Raw genomic sequence first — 19,551 nt, 5'->3', positions numbered from 1 at the left:
GGTTTTCCATGACTTAGACTAAACATTTCAAAGCAACACAGTACTTCACTACCAGGAAATTATATGAATCACTCCAGACACAAAGGTAGTAGTCGTTAAATTGTTTTTTTTATTTAGCTGACTATGGCAACACCAGGAAAATGTATTTAAGGACACATAATATAATTGCACTTGTTTACAATTTACACAAATATTCCAAAGAGGTGAACATAAGCATGTACAAAAAATAATGAAATGCTGAGTTGCACACTGAAATTTGGCCAATTATTAAAATCCACACACAGCCCCACAGCAAATTTAGTCACTTCATTAAGCAAAGCTAAAAACAGTTTTTGATGCAAGTACAAAACAGCACACTGTGGGAACATGTGAAACTTTTCATGTCATTTTAATTAAAATAATATGTAAAGCTATTGCTGATAGGCAACACCCTCCATTCACCTCAAGACCAAACAGATGTTGCAGCAGAATCCTTAATCAGCAGGCTATTTGGAGAAGGAAGTATTCTTGGGTCAGAAAGGCCATTACAGGCACCGGTGGATTTTTGGAGTAAGGCTAACACATGGCAGTGTGGCAGTATGTAATGTTTGGAATTGGGTCTGTGTGTTTGTATGTGTAGGTGTGACTGTGTGTGGGAGGTGGTGGGGTGGGGTGGGGGTTACACCAGGTGTGGTGGTAATAGTGTATTACATTTACGCTAATGTGTGTAGTGGGAGTCAGACTCCTGATAGGCACTGGTGGTGTGTGATGGCACGTGGTGGGCTGGACCTGGCATTTGGGGCATTCATAAGGCAGAAGAGGTGAGCCCTGGACACCATCTGGCTTCCAACATCCTTTTTGTTTTGTTTGTGGTCCTTAAGCACAATCTCACACCTGACACCCCCCTCTGACCCTATAGGTAGAAAAGGCACACTAGAGGCACACAACAGAACACAAAGGCACTATGGAGTGGTTGTGAAACCTCTTAAACAGTCTGGACCTTATACAGGCTCCTCGTGTAGAGGGAGTTGTCCATGTGAAACCACAAAAGCAGTATTTAAATAAGCAAAACAAGCCAAAAAGAGAAAAATAGGCAATATTCACTTGCTTGGCAACATTCATATCATAATTATTAAAATGACACATAGAAGAAAAAAAAGGATAGTTTACAAAATACCGTTGGAAACTCAGCAGGTTGTTAAAGTTTAGTTGGGGGGGGCTGTTGACCTGTCGTTCTGATCACTCTTGGCTCCTTCATTTGAGTCCTCTGGGGGTGTTCTCACAGCTCCCTCTCCAATCGCTTAGGACTGAGACCAGACTGAAGAGAAACAACACCATGGCTGCATTGTCATACACATTCTGCATGCCCCTCTCTAACGCACACACACACACACACCATCGTCACTTTGTCAATTTCATTTCACACTAACAATCTAACATAGACAGAAAAACATGAAAGCTAGCCTGTATGCAATCATCGTAGCACACTAAATCAAAAATTACTACCGATACTCACTGATAATGATGACCAGTATGATGACGACGACAGCTATCAAAATGGCCCACATCTTTAAAAGAATAAACACACGATTTTGTAAGTACATGCTATATTTCAGAATTGAATATTGTGGTTTTGTTTATTAAAGGAAAGCAGCAACATTTTGGGAAATTAGCTTATTCACAATCTTCCAGAGTTAGATAAGATGATAAATACCGATCGTCTCTGTGCGTGCAGTAAGTAAGTCTGTTGCACCCACTACTAATCTAGCTTAGCATAGCTCATTGAGGTGGTCAGAACCAACTAGCCTACACTGTAAAAAAAGTAAACTAGTGTGCCAGTACTTATTCATAAGTCACTTTGGATAAATGAATAAATGTAAATGTAAAATTCAAAGTTAACAGTGACACTGTGTCTACTGCTACTATTGCATGCTAGCTGTTTAGGTAAAACGTTAAATATTGGGTTCTTATGTGGGAAGCCAACTTCTTGGTTTTTGTTGCCTACCCCAGAGTTAGGTAGGAGGATACATGGCCTTCCTACCCCAGAGTTACGTAATATTACGTTTTTAGCTTTTTTTTTTAAATTACGAAACTAGACACTCTAACACACCTTATATGTGATTTACTCGGTTGCAACTTTGGGTCGAATGAGTGACGCATGCACGTCAGCTCTAGCCTGGGTGTTCCCATGCTGCCTTGCGCGCGATTTGATTCACGCTGCTAAGGCAGCCTGGAGACCATGGAGCAAATTTTCGCCTGAGATAGGGAACCAATCACAGAACAGTGGGGAAAGCAAGACGATGATGAGCTATGCACAGACGCATTTGATAGACATCCGTGGCACCCAATAAACGGATCTGGGCATTTTTTTCAAATACGAGAAAATTAACGTTTGGTTCCCAGACCACGTCTCACTGAGAAGTGGTGGCGCTAGCCAGGCTACGTCAGCTCAAAACCAGGACATTTTCGTGGGTCTATCACTAGGTGGCAGTCTCGCCAGGTCACTTCCCGGAAACTTTACAGGCAACACTTCATGAAAGACGTTATATCTCCATTTCTACAAAAAAAAAAAAACAGTGATTTTGATGAAAACTAGCCACTGTTTAGCTTAGGATTTCTCAGGAACAGAGGCGTATAGAAATACACGGTTTGCACCCACTGAGAGCTTAAAGTCTCACCTTTCAAACGAGCCATTGTATGTGTTCATAGCTATAACACAGAATATGCTGTGGCTGTACAAAAATCATCAACAATAGTCTAGATTGCTGGCACTCTAGGACAAAGCTTCTGAAAACAGCTTGGCATTCAATGAGTTAAGAACCAAACCAGATTTTGTTCAAATCTACACATCTAAGGCTACTGAAAAATGTAAGGTTCATTTAGTAAATGTTATTTTGAAGTGTTAAAAAACATCGTTGTTTTAGAATTTCTGAACAAAAGTGGTGATAATTGGGGGTGTTACGATATAAGTATATATACTCTTTTCATCCCGTGAGGGAAATTTGGTCTCTGCATTTATCCCAATCCGTGAATTAGTGAAACACACTGCACACAGAGAACACACAGTGAGGTGAAGCACACACTAATCCCGGCGCAGTGAGCTGCCTGCAACAACAGCGGCGCTCGGGGAGCAGTGAGGGGTTAGGTGCCCCAAGGGCACTGCTCAAGGGCACTTCAGCCATGGCCTACTGGTCGGGGTTCGAACCGGCAACCCTCCGGTTACAAGTCCGAAACGCTAACCAGTAGGCCACGGCTGCCCCCAACAAAAACAAGTGGAGATCTCCTGTGACTCCAGCTCCACCTTTATGACCATTGTGTTGGGGCCAGGAGGTTTGCTGGCGTCTCCAGCCTCAGTCTCTGCAGAGAAATTCTCTTGCATGACATTCGGCGTGGATGTCCTCAACAATCTAAAAGACTAGTGTTGCAGCCTAATGGAAAAGTTACATAAATGGACATCTGAAACAGCAAAACATATGACAATTGGCCATCTTTTTAAAATATAAACAAATAAATAAATTTAAATAAAATAAAATAAAAAAATAGCCCAATACATATTCAAGAGTATCTAGCATATCCAGCATATTCATGTAAATGCACTTCATAATGAACTTTACCCAGGAGAGACAGCAGTGCAAACGATAATCACCACTGCACCAAGACTTAGATATGGCATAAATCAGGGCACAGAAACCATGTGCTGACAAGACATAATACACGTGTTCTGTCTAGAATGAAAGTATAGCACATCACTCAGTCTACAGTTGGATCACAGTTCCAGTGGATGACTGTGTGCCCCCCATCCCTCTCCCTTGCCTTGCAGTTCTTCCACCAGAACTTCCTCTTCAGCTTGGCAGCGTTAGTCTCAAATTGAGAGGCACCAGCCTGGAGAGCGTCTGCTCGGTCGTCCAGCTCAGACAGCTTTGAATCTCGCTCCAGGACCTTGTCCACGTTGACCCGCATGATGCCCACCACCTAAGAGAGAGAGAAAGAAAGAGAAAGAAAGAGAGAGAAAGAAATAAAGAGAAAGAAAGAGAGTGAGAAAGAGAGTGAGAGAGAGAGAGAGAGAGAGAGAGAGAGAGAGAGAGAGAGAGAGAGAGAGAGAGAGAGGGAGATCATTTTCATGAGGGTTTGTGTGTGGGGTCTAATTTCAGACAGTCAGTAAATCACTCCGTTTCCCATGTTCTGTACAATGAAGTGAACTGTAAATTTATTAGAACATAAATTCATCAAAAAGACTGGGGATTACAATGAACGAAGGCACCCATTGTGTTTCTACTTTTTGTTCTTATTATTATTCCTCTGCCACTGGATTCAATGGCAGCACATAGAACCGTCTGGTGAAAAATGTAGACATTTGGTACACTGATCCCGGGCAGTCATGATTCTTTTCACCAAGCTTCATGTCTGTACCTCGAGCACTCTGGCGCCACCAACATGTCAAATTTGGAAATTTGGATTTGATAATATCAGCAAATCTTTGGTTGCTTGACATGAAACTTGCTGTGAGTGCTTACAGTAGGGCTGTAACGATACTAACTGAATCGTGAGTTTGGTGTATCACGATTTTCAACCCACGGTTTGATACATACCACGAATTTTTGGGATGTTTTGAAAAAAAAAAAAGACATTTTATTCATTTGGAACACTAGAGGAATATTTGAAAACCTGTATACAGTAAACTGTACTGATTTGAACACTGAATATACATATACACATGAAATGTAATATACAATATTATATGATATTAATATTAATATATAGTGTACTGTGCAAAAACGCAAGGTGTTTTTTTTTTTTTATTGTACAGTAGTCTGTAAAAAAGTGACTAAGTTGATGTTGCCTATAAACAACAATTCATGTTCATAGCGGTCACTAAGACATAATATATTTCATGCTTGTGTTGCAGCATGTAGTCTAGCCTAGAACTAGCTGCCTGGCTAGGCTTACAACGAAATGCAATGTCGGAAATGCTAGCAGTCGGCCTGTCGGCTACCTGAACAGTTTGAGTGTTTAAACTAACATTTACAGTGGTCTATTTGATGGTGTATTCGCCCTGACTAAGTTTGTGTGATATATAAACCACAATCCTTGTTGATACAAGTACTAATGTTCGTCTAGAAAGTTTGGAAAACGTGTGTGTGTGTGTGTGTGTGTGTGTGTGTGGTTGTTCTTAAAAGACCACAAAGGAGATCAGGCTCAACTTGCATAAAGAAACTAGCAGAGAAAGAAAAAAACTACACAATTGAAATACATCATTACATAACAAGAAAGACCATGGAAACGGAAGAAAAACGTAGCCACACACATAACCCACATGTTCCAGTGATCCACAAACCCTGTTGAGGCAGCCTAGACCCCACCCCCTGCAGACGTGTGGGAGAGGCGGCCACATGCACAGACCCTATGCCTGCCTTACATAACCATGGAGACGGTTACATAAGGGGTAGGAACCTATGAGCTCACGGCGGAGCTGACGCTCTACTGCCGCACAGGGGGAGGGTTAAGGCCCCCATTTATCCCAAGATAACCCCCCTACTTCATAACTCACTGAGTCTTACACAAAGAGGGGTGAGACAGTAAGAGCCCAGAGGAAGGAGAAATCAAGACATAATAAAAAATGTAGTTCAGAATGGGGAAAAAGCAGGGAGAGTGAAGCAAATGGTAGCTCAACTTGCCTCGCCTCCAAGTCAGACTAGATTTTCGAAGTTTAAACATAATATGACTTCCTTGCTTTTAATTATGAATGTTCTACCGAACGTATTTTTATTGATATCGATTACATGTCAATTGCGATACATATCACTATCGTTTTATCGCCATAACTATTTTAACACACGCATAAATACTCAGCCTTTCGTGCACGTAGTCTATTGACATTGACTGATACACATATAGAACTTAAGTTTGATACCAATATCGGTCTTCCTGAAGACATTTAATGGTTAAAATATTAATACATATTCGAATATATTCGAATTTTAATATTAATAATCAAACGAACTTCGAATGAGATTTTTGGGCAAAAGTCAAAGCCCTAGTGTGAGTGCTAACTCACCTCATCCACCTGGGCCTGTGTCTGCTGGAGCTTGCGGTTGCCACCGGCCGCGCCTGAAGGCCCATATCCTTCTGGAGCTGGTGCTGACCTGGGTGGGAAGCACACACACACACACACACACACACACTCCTTTAAATCCATATCACTTCACATGGAACACAACAACTCAGCAAGTGTGTTAGGACACATCACACAAGGTACAGGCCAGCTTACACTTACAAAAGAAAATAAGAGATGATCCGTACACCAAATAGCTCCTATCCAATTATGGCCTGGGGATGTGCGTGGCATGGCTTGCACTGCAGCTTACGCTTTAAGAAACAAAATGTATTCCTTCACAGCTGACCTATTCTGAGAACTCACACATTGCCTTTGAAAATCACTCCCAAAAACACATCAGCAGGTTCACAGGGCCCTAAAGACTCCCTAAATATCAGAGCCATGTGTGCTAATATTTGGAAAAATACAAGTTTAAAAGCAAAAAGGTAGTTGCTAAACTTAAATTACAGGATTATGGTGGGTAGTAGTGACACAAAGGGTAGTAACCAAAATATAGTAGAATCGAGAGAGAACTTTGGATATTTACCGAAAAAGAAAGAAACTAATCTGTCCAGGATTAATTTCCATTTAATTTGTCCAGGACTGATTTTAAAAAAAAGGGGAAAAAAGTATTACAATTACAGAAATTATTTAAATTAATTATTTGATTCTGCTCATCAATTCCTAAACACTATAGCTCCTTTATTATAACAAACACGTAAATAATACATGTCAGCTATTTTGAGACTTTATTATTATTTTTTTCATTATTTTACTTTTTGACTGTTCATAAGGCTTAGAACATACAGCTCCCCAGCAACAGTCATATTTATATTTTATTTAAACTTTTTTTTTAATGACCATTGTTGATGCCACAGCATATTCTGTGTTATAGCTATGAACACATACAATGGCTCGTTTAAAAGGTGAGACTTTAAGCTCTCAGTGGGTGCAAACCGTGTATTTCTACACGCCTCTGTTCCTGAGAAATCCCAAGCTAAACAGTGGCTAGTTTTCATCAAAATCGCTGTTTTTTTCTAGAAATGGAGATATAACGTCTTTCATGAAATATGAAGTGTTGCCTGTAAACTTTCCGGGAAGTGATCAGCGAGACCTGGCGAGACTGCCACCTAGTGATAGACCCACGAAAATGGCCTGGTTTTGAGCTGACGTACAGGAGTCACTGATTCGACCCAAAGCGGCAACCCAGTTATGATAAAATGTCCAGATAAAATGACCAAATTGTGCGTTTTCATGAGTTTTCGATAGTCATATTTCATTTCCATTCATCACAGAGTTCCCAAAATCACATATAAGGTGTGTTAGAGTGTCTAGTTTCGTAATTAAAAAAAAAAAAAAGAAGCTAAAAACGTAATATTACGTTTTTGGCACGCAACGCATAGGAAGGAAAAACGTAATATTACGTTTTTGGCACTCAATGAGTTAAAAAAAATGAATGGAATTAATTACATACTTTGTGATGAATTTAATCTGAATTAATCGCATATATAATTTTGCTGTGAAAGTCTTCTAAATATTTAAATTAAAATGAATCATTGAATAATCATTAGTGACATTAAAGTTCAAAAACTTTTTATTTTCATTGTTCAAATAATGGCTATAATAATCTATGATATGACCTAATATGCTGAAGAAATCAATTCAAAAGTGCTTCGGGCTTTTCACATACAAGGCATTTCAGGCCACAGATATAACCTAGGGGACACAATGAAAATAAATTAACACTCCCCTCAATGTAAACACTATTTCTTTGCATTGATGTGCGACTTTAGAGTTGACGAACTCCGGAACTCCGGCTTGCTGCAGACATTGCAGAGGACTTTATTTTAATCAACACTTTGTTTTTATCAAAACCATTAGGCTGTTTTTTAAAAGTAAATGTTCCAATCAATGATCTAGGCAGCACATTTTCTTCACTCTCCTTCATTTTACAGTCTAATGGTTACTGACTAGAATGGCTCTAGGTCAAAAGGTCATACGGAATTGATTTTTTATTTATTTATTTATTTATTTATCAGTTATTTTTTCTCAAATTAATTCATCGAAATGAATCAGTTATTTTGACAGCCCTAAGGAAAACATGTCTAAAGACACAGCCAGACTTGTGTGGCTACGGTAAAATAATAGTAAAGGTCCCCATGTTTCAAATTCGCCATTATAAAGATGGACAATACGAAATATGCCAACGTTGCATGCAAAGTCAGCTGAGAGAAAACAAATGGAAAGATGTATTAAAATTGCAGTCCTGCATTATTAAAGGCATACACAAACTAGGAATGAACACTAGGGACTAGTGAGAGACAATCCAGAAATGTCATTGCTCCTGCATGTAGTCCTAGCCTTGATTTAAGATTCATGGAACTATAGGCTACAACTGAGCTGTATAGGCTACAACATTTTTGCAGCACATTTCTTTGGTATTTCTTTGGCACATTTCTTTGGTATTAAGGTACAAGTAAAGATATTTAAGACATTTAGACATATTTAAGTTTGTCATTTGTAATTTGTGCAGTTTGTAATTTTTATTAGTTATATTTTATCAGATGCCCAGTTTATCAATTAAGGATTTGTTACATATATAGGGTAAAAAATAAATGGCAGCCGCTGAGAACACGATCACAAACATGCGTCTTGACAGGGTCACAATGACCATAGCGATAGAAATAACAGCTCCCAAACAACTGCACACCCAGGTGGTCAGTTAAGAGAGTAAAAAAGGTGGACCAACCAAGACACAGGCGAACACAGACAGACAAACTCATTCTGGGAGCAAGGGTAACTACGGAATGTGGACGATCAATAAACATTTCATAAGATGGTCACTCAGAAAAGCAAACTATTAATACTGTACAGACTGATTCAAATGGCTTAATTAATGGAAATGTCAATTACCAGACCTTCATTTCCAGAGTCATGACAAACAGCATTTAACATACTGCAGGTATCAGTGCAATCAAGAATACACCGAGAAGTACACTAATGGAAGCATCATTGTATTAATCATTTTCCTTAGATTACCAAAATACATTTCAGCTGCAGTAATGCATTTGCAGTGGTGGAAATACATTTTTGCAAATGGACAGACAGAGAGAGATCATCACTGATAAGACAAGTAGCCTAAGAGTGGCAGTTTAAACAGTTTTTTGTCAGTCATCCCTGCAGCTAGCCTACATTTCACACTGTTTTGACATTCACCCCATGCACCATATAGCTACATTTCACATTTAAACATTGGCAGGTGGCCAGGCATTCATTGCTTGAAATGCTGTAAAGAGCTCTGCACTATTTCCAGATGGTATCAAGATGATGTATGGGTTTACAATACTGGACACTGTACTAGTGTTTTGTTGAGGAAAAAAAAAAAAAAAAAAAAAACTGTGTACTAAGTGGTGACTTGCCTTATACTCAAACAGCAATGCCAACAACAGGGCCTCTGCATACTACTGTACTTTCAACTATAGGCAGGTTATCATTATCAATTTCATTCCAAACCTACTTAGCTGTATTTATTTCCAAATGGGACATCATACTATCACACCACAGCAAAGCCTGAGAGTAGGCTTGAATCAAGGCAAACTCCAATAACTGCACTCCATGAACTCAAGCTCAAGGGATTTTCCAACCCACACCCTTATTATGTCACAAGTCAGCGCCGTGCCGAATTGGCACAGTAGTATAGACATGTTACAATGGGTGTGCGCCTGCAAATGCTCCACATAGCCATGTGTTGGTGCGGTGTGTTGGCAAGCCTTCAGCCTCATAGGCAATGATTATGTTTGCTTACATAGAGAGCATGATGCTTGTGGATTATACTGGCTGACAACAAACAGTCTTAATGGCAAACAACAAGAATCCGTTTTTCATTTAAAATACACAAACGTGTCACTACTGTCTTTTAACACCCGCACCTATGCTAACTACAGTGCATCCGCAACATATGGACTGCTTGTCAGCTTGTCTGTGCACACTTCAGGACCAAAACGTCTTACTGCTGCCATCAAGTGGCCATGAGTCTTAACTGCATGGTCAAGTCCATTGAACCAGAGACTTTCTAATGAGGAGACAGTACTCAAAAAATCTTCCATAGAAATGCATGGGGTTAGTTTGTAACGCCAATATGGCAGTCGTCTACACATATCCCGCCCCTTCCACGGCAAAGAAGTTGACTTGTGAATACATGGTACTAATCAGTTGTGAATACATCGAGCCAATCATGTGGTGTGATCTCGCCGCTGGAGCGAGGTTGGTGTCGTGAAGCCTTGCGAGCGTGCATTTCTGCCGAAATAGATGCCCGATAAGTGCCTAAAAAGTATTACAATAAGGCCGCCAAGTGGAGGGAATTGCCTAAAAGGACTTGAAAGGATTGAACATCTACCATCATGGATGGCATACGCCCTCATTACCGGTATATTACAAATGGCACAGGCCACAGACAACAAACCTGAACCTATCAGAGATCAGTGTATCCTATAGTGAGAGTGCTCACTGCAGCTTATTCATAGTGATTCCTAAGCTACTCAACCATTCAATCAAGCAAACCTGCAGCTGCATGAGTGAGCGCAAGATTCCACAGTCACTTGCTGAAAGCTTGTTCAAGACATCCACAAGAGCGCCTTGCGAGCAAAAAGTATGAGCTTTTGCAGAACACATTGGCTCTTCACAGGGATCTTTTTTTTTGGTACTCATTTTTTATTGTATTTGGTGGGTAACAACATATATGAAAGGCATTGTCACACTGCAGATAAGCTTGCACAATACAGGGGGCTCTTAAGGCATATTACTGATAGAACAATGGGGCATTTCAAGGCTAATTAAGGGTCATTCCGTGTGAAATCACCCAATTTCAGCGCAATTTGGCAGGTGACCCTCTCCGAAAAAAATCACAGGTGTTTGTAGACCAAATCCATGCATAGATCTTAAATAGTATATCTGTATAACTAATCGTTGCAAAACTACAGCCCTTTGAAACTTCAAGTCATTTTAAGCATTGTGGTGAACAATCCTTTTTGTTCAACTTCCAGCATTATTGGCTCTTTTGGTATTTCACACACATTAGTGGAACTATGTGAATAGAAGTACATTTTCCTGTTGAATTAAAAAATCCAATCGGATCAGACGTATCTTGTGTACTTTCCCCTCTGGAAAGCTCTGAAAATGTCTTTTCACATTATGAATTTATAGCCATCATCACCTTTGAGGGCTTCTCATTCAAAAAGTATGTGACAAGTATTCCTAACAAGGTTTGAGGACTTGTAGATCCAAGAGGGATTTGTAAAAAGATGATAAATCTTTAGTATTGATAATAATGATAAATATTTAGTATTTTTCTGCATCTGACAATGCACTGAATTTTAGAAACCCCTTTTTACTTGAACCATAAACTGTGTGTTTAGATTGGATATGTGCAGCATACAAGTGACTCTCTTACTATTCCATTGACTTCCATTGTATTAAAAGAGCACCACATGTGGTGCAAAGTGTTACTGCAGATAAAGTACAAATTCAGTGGATTTATAGACAATATTTGTAAAAAATCTTCTCAATGAATAAACTCAGCAACAAGCCCAAATTTTGGGCAGATGATCCTCACATACAGAATGATATATGGTAAAATTTTAAAAAATCCTGTTAACTGTCCAAGTGGTGAAATGAGAAGATGAAAACGGGCTTTTTGAAAATCAAGCCCAATTTAATAAAAATGCTCTGACAATATGATAATGTTAACAACCAAAGTTAATGCATGGACATTACCTTATAATCCATACATGAGTGGGAAAAAAATCTGATGAATTTGTGTCACATACTTTTTGAATGACAAGCCCTCAAAGGTGGTGATGTTTTTTCACATAATGAATTTATAGCCATTTTCAGAGCTTTGCAGAGAGGGAATTACACAAGATACACCTGATTTGATTGGATTGTTTAATTCAACAGGAAAATGTACTTCTATTCACATAGTTTCACTAATGTGTGTGAAATACCAAAAGAGCCAATAATGTTGGAAGTTGAACAAAAAGGATTGTTCACCACGATGCTTAAAATGACTTGAAACTTCAAAGGGCTGTAGTTTTGGAACCATTAGTGATACAGATATACTATTTAAGATTTATGCATAGGTTTGGTCTACAAACACCTGTGATTTTTTTTCCAGATTTTTTGGGAGAGGGTGACCTGCCAGCCACTGGGTGATTTGACACGGAATGACCCTTTAGCGTTTAAAAGTCACATTTCTCGGAATTATATCTTTTCCTCTACATACATTTGAGGCGGATAAATAGTCCCATAACCTTACATGAACAAAACATTAATTTTGTGAGCACACTGAAGGTCTTGGCCTAAAGCTTTATTTGAATCACCTAGACTGAGACACACCCAACATATTTTCCCATCATGAGTCTAAACTCCTGTGTAGTAAAACAAGTGTAGCAAAACAAGACAGCCTTAAAATCAAAGACCACCATATTTAAAAAAAATAATAAAGAGAGAGGGAGATTATTTTTTTTTTCCCCTCTAGATTAGAGCTTGTGCTCAAGATTATTTTAAAACAGCAATAGGTTAATTCAATATTCAATATTCAGTCAATAGCCAACTATGTTTACCACATTTGCTAAAACTGAACTGGTCCTGGTCACCTAGCCTAACTGCCACAACAGGCAACTTGAGTATCTAGTTTATGTACAGAGAAATGGTGTGACTCCACCTGAAATCCCAAGAATGATGTGTCAGCTAGCAAGGCTTCAAAACTGCATCCAATCAGCCGTTTCAGTGAGATACAGTTGTCATAATCGGCACATTCAGACACAACAGTTCTAAGTTTTACTAACTACTGATTGGAGAGGCCATCCCTAGAACTACACATTTCCTAGGTTCTTTAGTCTGTTTGATTTCACACACAGCAAGAACTCGGAGATGACTTAACACACATTAGTAGCCCAATTATTACATGAATATAAAGTAATGAAAAGGACAACACTGCTATTTAGTTACTAGCTACTGAAATGTATTGACAAAAAAAAAAATATCAGTATTAATACAATTTCTTCTCATCTGTATAGAAGGTGTTTGTTGCATGACAGTAGTCAGTCTCTGTAGCCTTTTCATGCAGTTTTTATGTTTAATTTAAACAGCAGCTAACTTATTTTTACAGAGGTTTTTAAAAATGGTGCTTCTGCTGCCTTGGCATGCACATCAGCCATGGTTCCTATGCATAGGGAAAATACCCTACCCTAAAGCAGGAGCTCAAATAAGGCTTTTTCGCACAGAGCAGTTATAGGAACAGATATAGAATTAGGAAAAGTCCACTTCTAAATCAGTTCAACCAACTACTCTCCCCCAGGAGCCGTTTCACATTAGCATTGGCGATTAGCCTGACGGTGTCATACTCAATTTTAGTCAGAATTTGGGTCTGATACTGGTCCATTGGCACATGATTATGTACAAATATATAAGTGTATATATACCCTTTTGATCCCGTAAGGGAAATTTGGTCTCTGCATTTATCCCAATCCTTAGTGAAACACAAACAGCACACAGTGTACACACAGTGAGGTGAAGCACACACTAATCCCGGCGCAGTGAGCTGCCTGCAACAACAGCGGCGCTCGGGAAGCAGTGAGGGGTTAGGTGCCTTGCTCAAGGGCACTTCAGCTGTGGATGTGGGCATGGGAGAGCAGTGCTCAACCCGTCCACATTTTTCCTGCTGGTCGGGGATCGAACCAGCAACCCTTTGGTTACATGTCCGAAGCCCTAATCAGTAGGCCACGGCTGGCCCGGCTGCTTATGGGGCGTGTTTCAACCGATACAGTGGGGAAAATGTCTAATGTCTAAATGTTTCTAAGCTAAAACATTTTTTGTCACATACAGCAAACATGCTAGCTGCCTGCTGACTGAACATGTCACAATGCAAACACACTGTTTTCTCTTGATCAAAGTGAAACCGGAGTTTTCCCACATATTCACTTTGTTTTCAGAACTAATTGTTTTCAGTGATACAACCTCTTTTTGTGTAAATGAAAGGCCAAACCGTATATGCATTTTTCCTATGTGTAAACAGGGCCTTAGAAGCCATCTGTCTAGCTTCTAGCCACAGTGTTTTTGTTCAAGTGAAGCGTGCTCAGATGATGTGATGGACAAGGCACTGTTGCTCATCTGTCCATCATCGTACAAAGCCCAATTTGTCTGGTCCAAACAGCTCTGGTTGGGGCATAGCTGCTCCACAACGGAACAAGTCCAGACCAAAATTCCCGACCTCAAATGTTGTGGGTGGGGCAAAGTTCAGCTGGCACTAGTGTTGCACCGTGTACCGATACTACCGACGATACTTAAATTAAAATAATTATTAAAATAATGGCGTTTTGTGGCTATGTGGACTGCTACCACTCTCTATGTTCCTTGCACGCATCTAGGCAAGTGGGCGTGTCAAGCAGGAAGCTCTGATAGAGTAACACAACAGCAACACAAGTTCTGTACCGACAGGATAGCGGATAGTGAAGGCAAGCCAACAGATACACTGAGCCCATCTCTAAAATATGTTTCAAAGTCATTCAAAGGGAAGTAGGCTACACATAGAAATTGGTTAAGCACCTCGCAGACATATCCCAACATTTTTAAAGAGTTCAAAGAACAACAGGTTAACAAATAGTCTATAGAAAACACCACTACATGATCAATGCCAAATTCATCTCCTAAGTTATTGACTAGGCCTATAGCCTAAGAGAAACAATTGTGGTTTATTCTGGGATAAAGCAAACCTTCCTTCATCAGTGAATTTTGATGAGACATAATGACAATGATCATAGTGTGCTAACATGATGAAAGTGCAATGTTCACACTAGTATAACTTTACCATAACTTGCAAACAATGTATTTAATATTTGGCCAGTACTGGTAATGTTTGTCATGGCATGTAGACTGCAATTTGTTCAAATACTGCCTAGATGTAGGACCCGAAAAGCGCTCATTAAAGCCCACAGCCACCGAAGTGTGTTGAGTCCTAATAATAATAGTGGCTCAGGCTACAAGTGGTAGCAAATAATGTTAACTATCAAAGAAATAGTAGCCTAATGAAGGTGGAACATGTAATGGTGTATCTGACGAAGACCTGAGTGGTTGAAACGTTGTATTTATAAAATCACACTGGGAGCAAAGAAGACAGTGTGTGGATATCTTCACTTTTTTCCCTTTGCAACTAGGCTATCAAAGAAATCCCATAAATACAGGAAGGTCTAGGGTAGCCTATATCAGATAGCCTAAAGATTAGGCCCTTCTGTATAGCATTTAGTGATCTGCATGAAATAATTTGAACACTGACCTTGATCTAACCTAATTTGGCTATTTAAAAGGTAATTTATTGTCAAAACACAACATGCAATGTAAATTAACTATAACAACTATATCACACACAATCTACTATTTTACTGACTATAAAAATAATAAACATCTAGGAAATGTAGAAGTTTGGAACCCAGAATTGCACACAACAAAAGTACACCAAATTCAACACAAATGACTCAATACACTTGGAGGAGGTCTGTGTCATTTCTTTTCCAGATATTTTAGGATTTCACTGTGGTATCATTTCAGTATGGAGTATCAAGATATTTATGGCAGGTATTGTATCGAAGTTAATTTTAATTTGGTATTGTGACACTAGTCCGAATGCGTGAAAAAAGGAGTTCTAGGAACTGCAATGAGTCCTTACAGTGCGAAAGGGCCTATTAAGGTTCATCCTCTCAGTTTCTCTCTCCACTAAAGGAGCAAGCAGTAAGGCACAGTCACCTGAAGGAGCAAGGCACAGTCACAAGACAAGGCACAAGCATTACTTTCTGTGGTCAAGTCAAGTCAACGAAGTCACTACTTGTTGTGGTGTGCTGTGCTCAGACACAAAGACTGCAACTCAGATTACATAGGTTACAATAAACTTTCTTTCAATTTAAGAATTTACAATCACACACCCTGTACCTGATAAATGAATCTATAGGCTATAGAGCAGGGGTCTCCAACAAGGTGCCCGCGAGACGCCTATGAGGCGCCCGCAGCTTCTAAAAATAGCCAACTAGTCGCCTACAGATCACGCTCTAAAAATATCCTCCATTGTGAAGTTTTTAATATTAGATATTTAACTGTAGACCAGAACCATTTAAGAATGTACAGTATGTAGCCATACATCTGTACCATTAATATTGGTGATACCTTACAAATTGTTGCTGGGTTAAATGTTAACCTTTGGCCTCGAATCCCTTTCCCATTCAATCTTGAAACAACGGAAGTGGAGAACATGCACGCTGCTCGCACGCATAGACAGTCAAAGAAAAAAAGCTTGCTCGTCTGGTGTAGCCAATGGAATCGGAAGCATATCTTTGCAAAAGTTATTTGGCCATTCCATGTTCATCCCATACGGTTCGTGCATGATTGTTCAAGGACTGAAAAACAATTGCTTTAGCAGAGACTTTCTAATGAGGAGACACAGCACTCAAAAAATCCTCCATAGAAATGCATGGGGTTAGTTTGTAACGCCAACATGGCAGTTGTCTACACATATCCCACCCCTTCCACGGCAAAACGTCGACATGTGAATACATTCAGCCAATCATATGGTGTGTTGTGAATACATTGAGCCAATCATGTGGTGTGTTGTGAAGACGTGCCAATCATGTGTTGTGATCTCGCCGCTGGAGCAAGGTTGGTGTCGTGAAGCCTTGCGCACCCGCATTTCTGCCGAAATAGATGCCCGATAAGTGCCCAAAAAGCTTTGCAATATGGCCGCCGAGTGGAGGGACTTGCCTAAAAGGACTTTGGCTTTAGCTCACAGGCCTTTTCTCCTCCGCACTGGTGTAGCAATAGCGCTGAAAATCTTGTGGCATGCATGCCATGCAATAGGACTGTGCATTACCTGGTGAAAACCAAAACTTTTTTTTCAGATTTCAGATATGCAATTAGCAAACTAATTTGGGGCGGTGTTAGTGATTGCTATGGAAATGTTCGAAAAATGTATGAAAATCAAATTGCCCACTGAAATCAGAACTTAAACAGCCTCTGAATTCTTAATGGGTAATGCTAAAAATTGTAACCTAAATTATTAATTGCACAAAAAGATTTCTGTTTTAAAAAAATAGATTAGATTCCCCATGCAAACTTTGAAATGAATAAACTAAACAAAAATGTTGGTAGTGATGCATATTGCTATTGAAGCATTGAAGAATCAGATGAAAGTACAGTTTCTTAATAAATAAAGGTGTATAGGCCTACATAATATTGATAATTTAAACGTAAAAATCACATAGGCCTAGGCCTATTATTTAGGAGGATTAATGTTGACTAGATGTCCTAAGGATACCGAAAATGCAAAAACCTCAACAATTTATTTTCTTAAGTGGTTCAGCTGGATTACCTCCTGACTAGTAGCCCTCATTCCCAAAGTGTCTAAATTTTAGACTGTGCTATCAATTTGTACATTCATCTTCAGGACCTGAAGGCAGGTTCATCTACATTCGAACATGTTCAGTTAGTAGTAGGCTAGACTACATGAAACAATATTTTTTACGAGAAATCCATTGATATAAACGTGTGTTAGCTACGAGCTCTGAGTTACTGTATGGGCCGAAAACCAATCTATGGGATAGCGCTTTACTGTGATTTTGCTATAGATTTATCTCGAGGAAAAAGGAAATCCCGCAGGAAAAGTCATCACGTGCTGTTTTTACTCCTCCCGGTGAAGTAGGTTAAGAAGAATCAACCTCCATTCTCAACCCAGAAAGGCCTCTTGGGCAGGTCGAGGACAACATTCACTCCAAGGTTGGAAAAATAACGTTATTCATGAGGAGCTTTCTGGACTACAATAGTGAATGACACATGAAAAGAAAACAACATGAACTTATAACAATATAATTCAGTGAGAGAAAATGATTAGTGTTTCCCAGTTGACAAAACTGACACGTCCCGGAAACCAACTGTTTTTCATAATGATACAGCAGCCCCTGTAATGATCAGGTAACGTTAATGATTCTGGGTGCTAGCTTGCCTTCTAGAGCTAGACGTTAACGTTAGCGATCAAGAATGACAAATTGGTCCATCGTTAACTTTCTTGACCCTTTAGCAGCAACAGCATCAGGGTGCGACTAGCTACCGTTAGCTACCTTAGCAGCTAAGGGAAAACGCTAACGTTATATCCTTCAGCATCTCTAAAGTGTCTCTGAACTAATTTGAGAAAGTTATCTGACAACACGAGTCTTTTTTTTTACAGCTGATGGAGAGTAGTAAACACATCGAGTTTAATCATTACATTCGCTGCCATTATCGTTCAATCTAAATGGAAAAAGTCACAACAAAACGATCGTTAACTCCGTCAGAGAAAGCTAAGTTACATTTAATTGAATCTTCTCCATGCTATTTTAATTCAGGTATGACTTGACAGTTTTGGGAAAACGTTAACAAAAGTAACAGTTAATCTGGAATAATCCAAATGAACGTTGTCACTAAGGTTAGCTTAATAGCTAACACTAATTAGCTAGGTAATTTAGCACGCATAACATTTTCAGCAAATCCTAAACTGTCTAAACAGTAAGGATGTTTTACCAAAATAACTGAGATGTTATCAAATATTAAATAAATTAGTTTAAAGGCTAAAATGATGCCAAGATAGCTACGATATATGGCAACAACTTGTTGCTTCGCCGACTCAAAAGTTCCTAGCTTCTAGAAGCTAACGTTATTGGCTGCTTTCATGGCATCGAAAAACCTCTCCCAGTTTGGCTAATGTTAGCTAAAAACGACATGGCGTTACGGCTGTGTTATCTCAAACGTCAGTTAAAACGAATAAGTGGTGATGTTAACTATTAAGAGTGAGATTACTTACATGATTAACTTATGTTGTACTGCCGCGGTTTGGTGGTCGTAAAGGCTCCACTAAAACGGTATGGTACAACCTCAAAAGTAGTCTATGCAAAGTGCAAACTGACGTTTGCTAGCTAGATCTACTCCTTTTCCTGACCGTAGTGTTTCCTTTTTTAAAGGGCCAGTGTCATTACTTTGCTATGAACATAGACTGTTTTCTATGGCTATGAAAAAGTAAGTCTCTTTCAAATGGTTGTCAACAAGAGGGTCATTTCAGGAACCTGGAAATGGGACTTTGAAATAATTGGAAATTATTTAAACTAAAACATTCCCTGAGAAATATAGTCCATCTCCATCATCAATTGTGGCACCCAAGTTATGTGCCAAATTAGCTGGGGTCAGTCAAGATGGAAGTTGGAAGGGCCAAGTTGGAAGATCTGTTAGAGAATAGCTGTGTAGGCCTATTAGCTGAGAAAATCAATTAGGCATACCAGAGCAAACTAAATGCTTCAATCACAAAACCACACATATTTCCTTTTAGGGAGATAAACATTTACAGCAGAAATCCTAAAGAGTAGGCTAACTTGTCTCCTGAGGCTTACAATTAATAAAACAAGGGCACACTG

The 19,551-nt window shown here is 39.3% G+C and overlaps 2 protein-coding genes across 2 annotated transcripts in view; both read right to left on the bottom strand.

Moving 5' to 3' along the window:
* Positions 1–86: 86 nt before the first annotated feature.
* On the bottom strand, positions 87–19,102 carry vamp3 (vesicle-associated membrane protein 3 (cellubrevin)). The gene is made up of 5 exons (XM_042090392.1): positions 18,948–19,102; positions 6,035–6,122; positions 3,793–3,951; positions 1,496–1,547; positions 87–1,297 (listed from the first exon to the last, which is right to left on the bottom strand). Coding segments are annotated over exons 1-5 (318 nt in total). The 5' UTR covers positions 18,950–19,102; the 3' UTR covers positions 87–1,280.
* The window catches only part of camta1b (calmodulin binding transcription activator 1b), a 252,264-nt gene continuing 238,846 nt past the window's right edge, over positions 6,134–19,551 (bottom strand). Inside the window, exon 25 of the transcript XR_006031365.1 lies at positions 6,134–6,163. The gene's annotated coding sequence lies outside the window, so the exon portion shown is untranslated. The remainder of the gene's footprint in view (positions 6,164–19,551) is intronic.

The sequence above is a fragment of the Alosa sapidissima genome, chromosome 4 (assembly GCF_018492685.1).
Source record: "Alosa sapidissima isolate fAloSap1 chromosome 4, fAloSap1.pri, whole genome shotgun sequence".
Taxonomy (NCBI): domain Eukaryota; kingdom Metazoa; phylum Chordata; class Actinopteri; order Clupeiformes; family Clupeidae; genus Alosa; species Alosa sapidissima.
The sequence above is the reverse complement of the archived record's forward strand: the minus strand, read 5'-3'. Positions and strand labels throughout refer to the sequence as shown.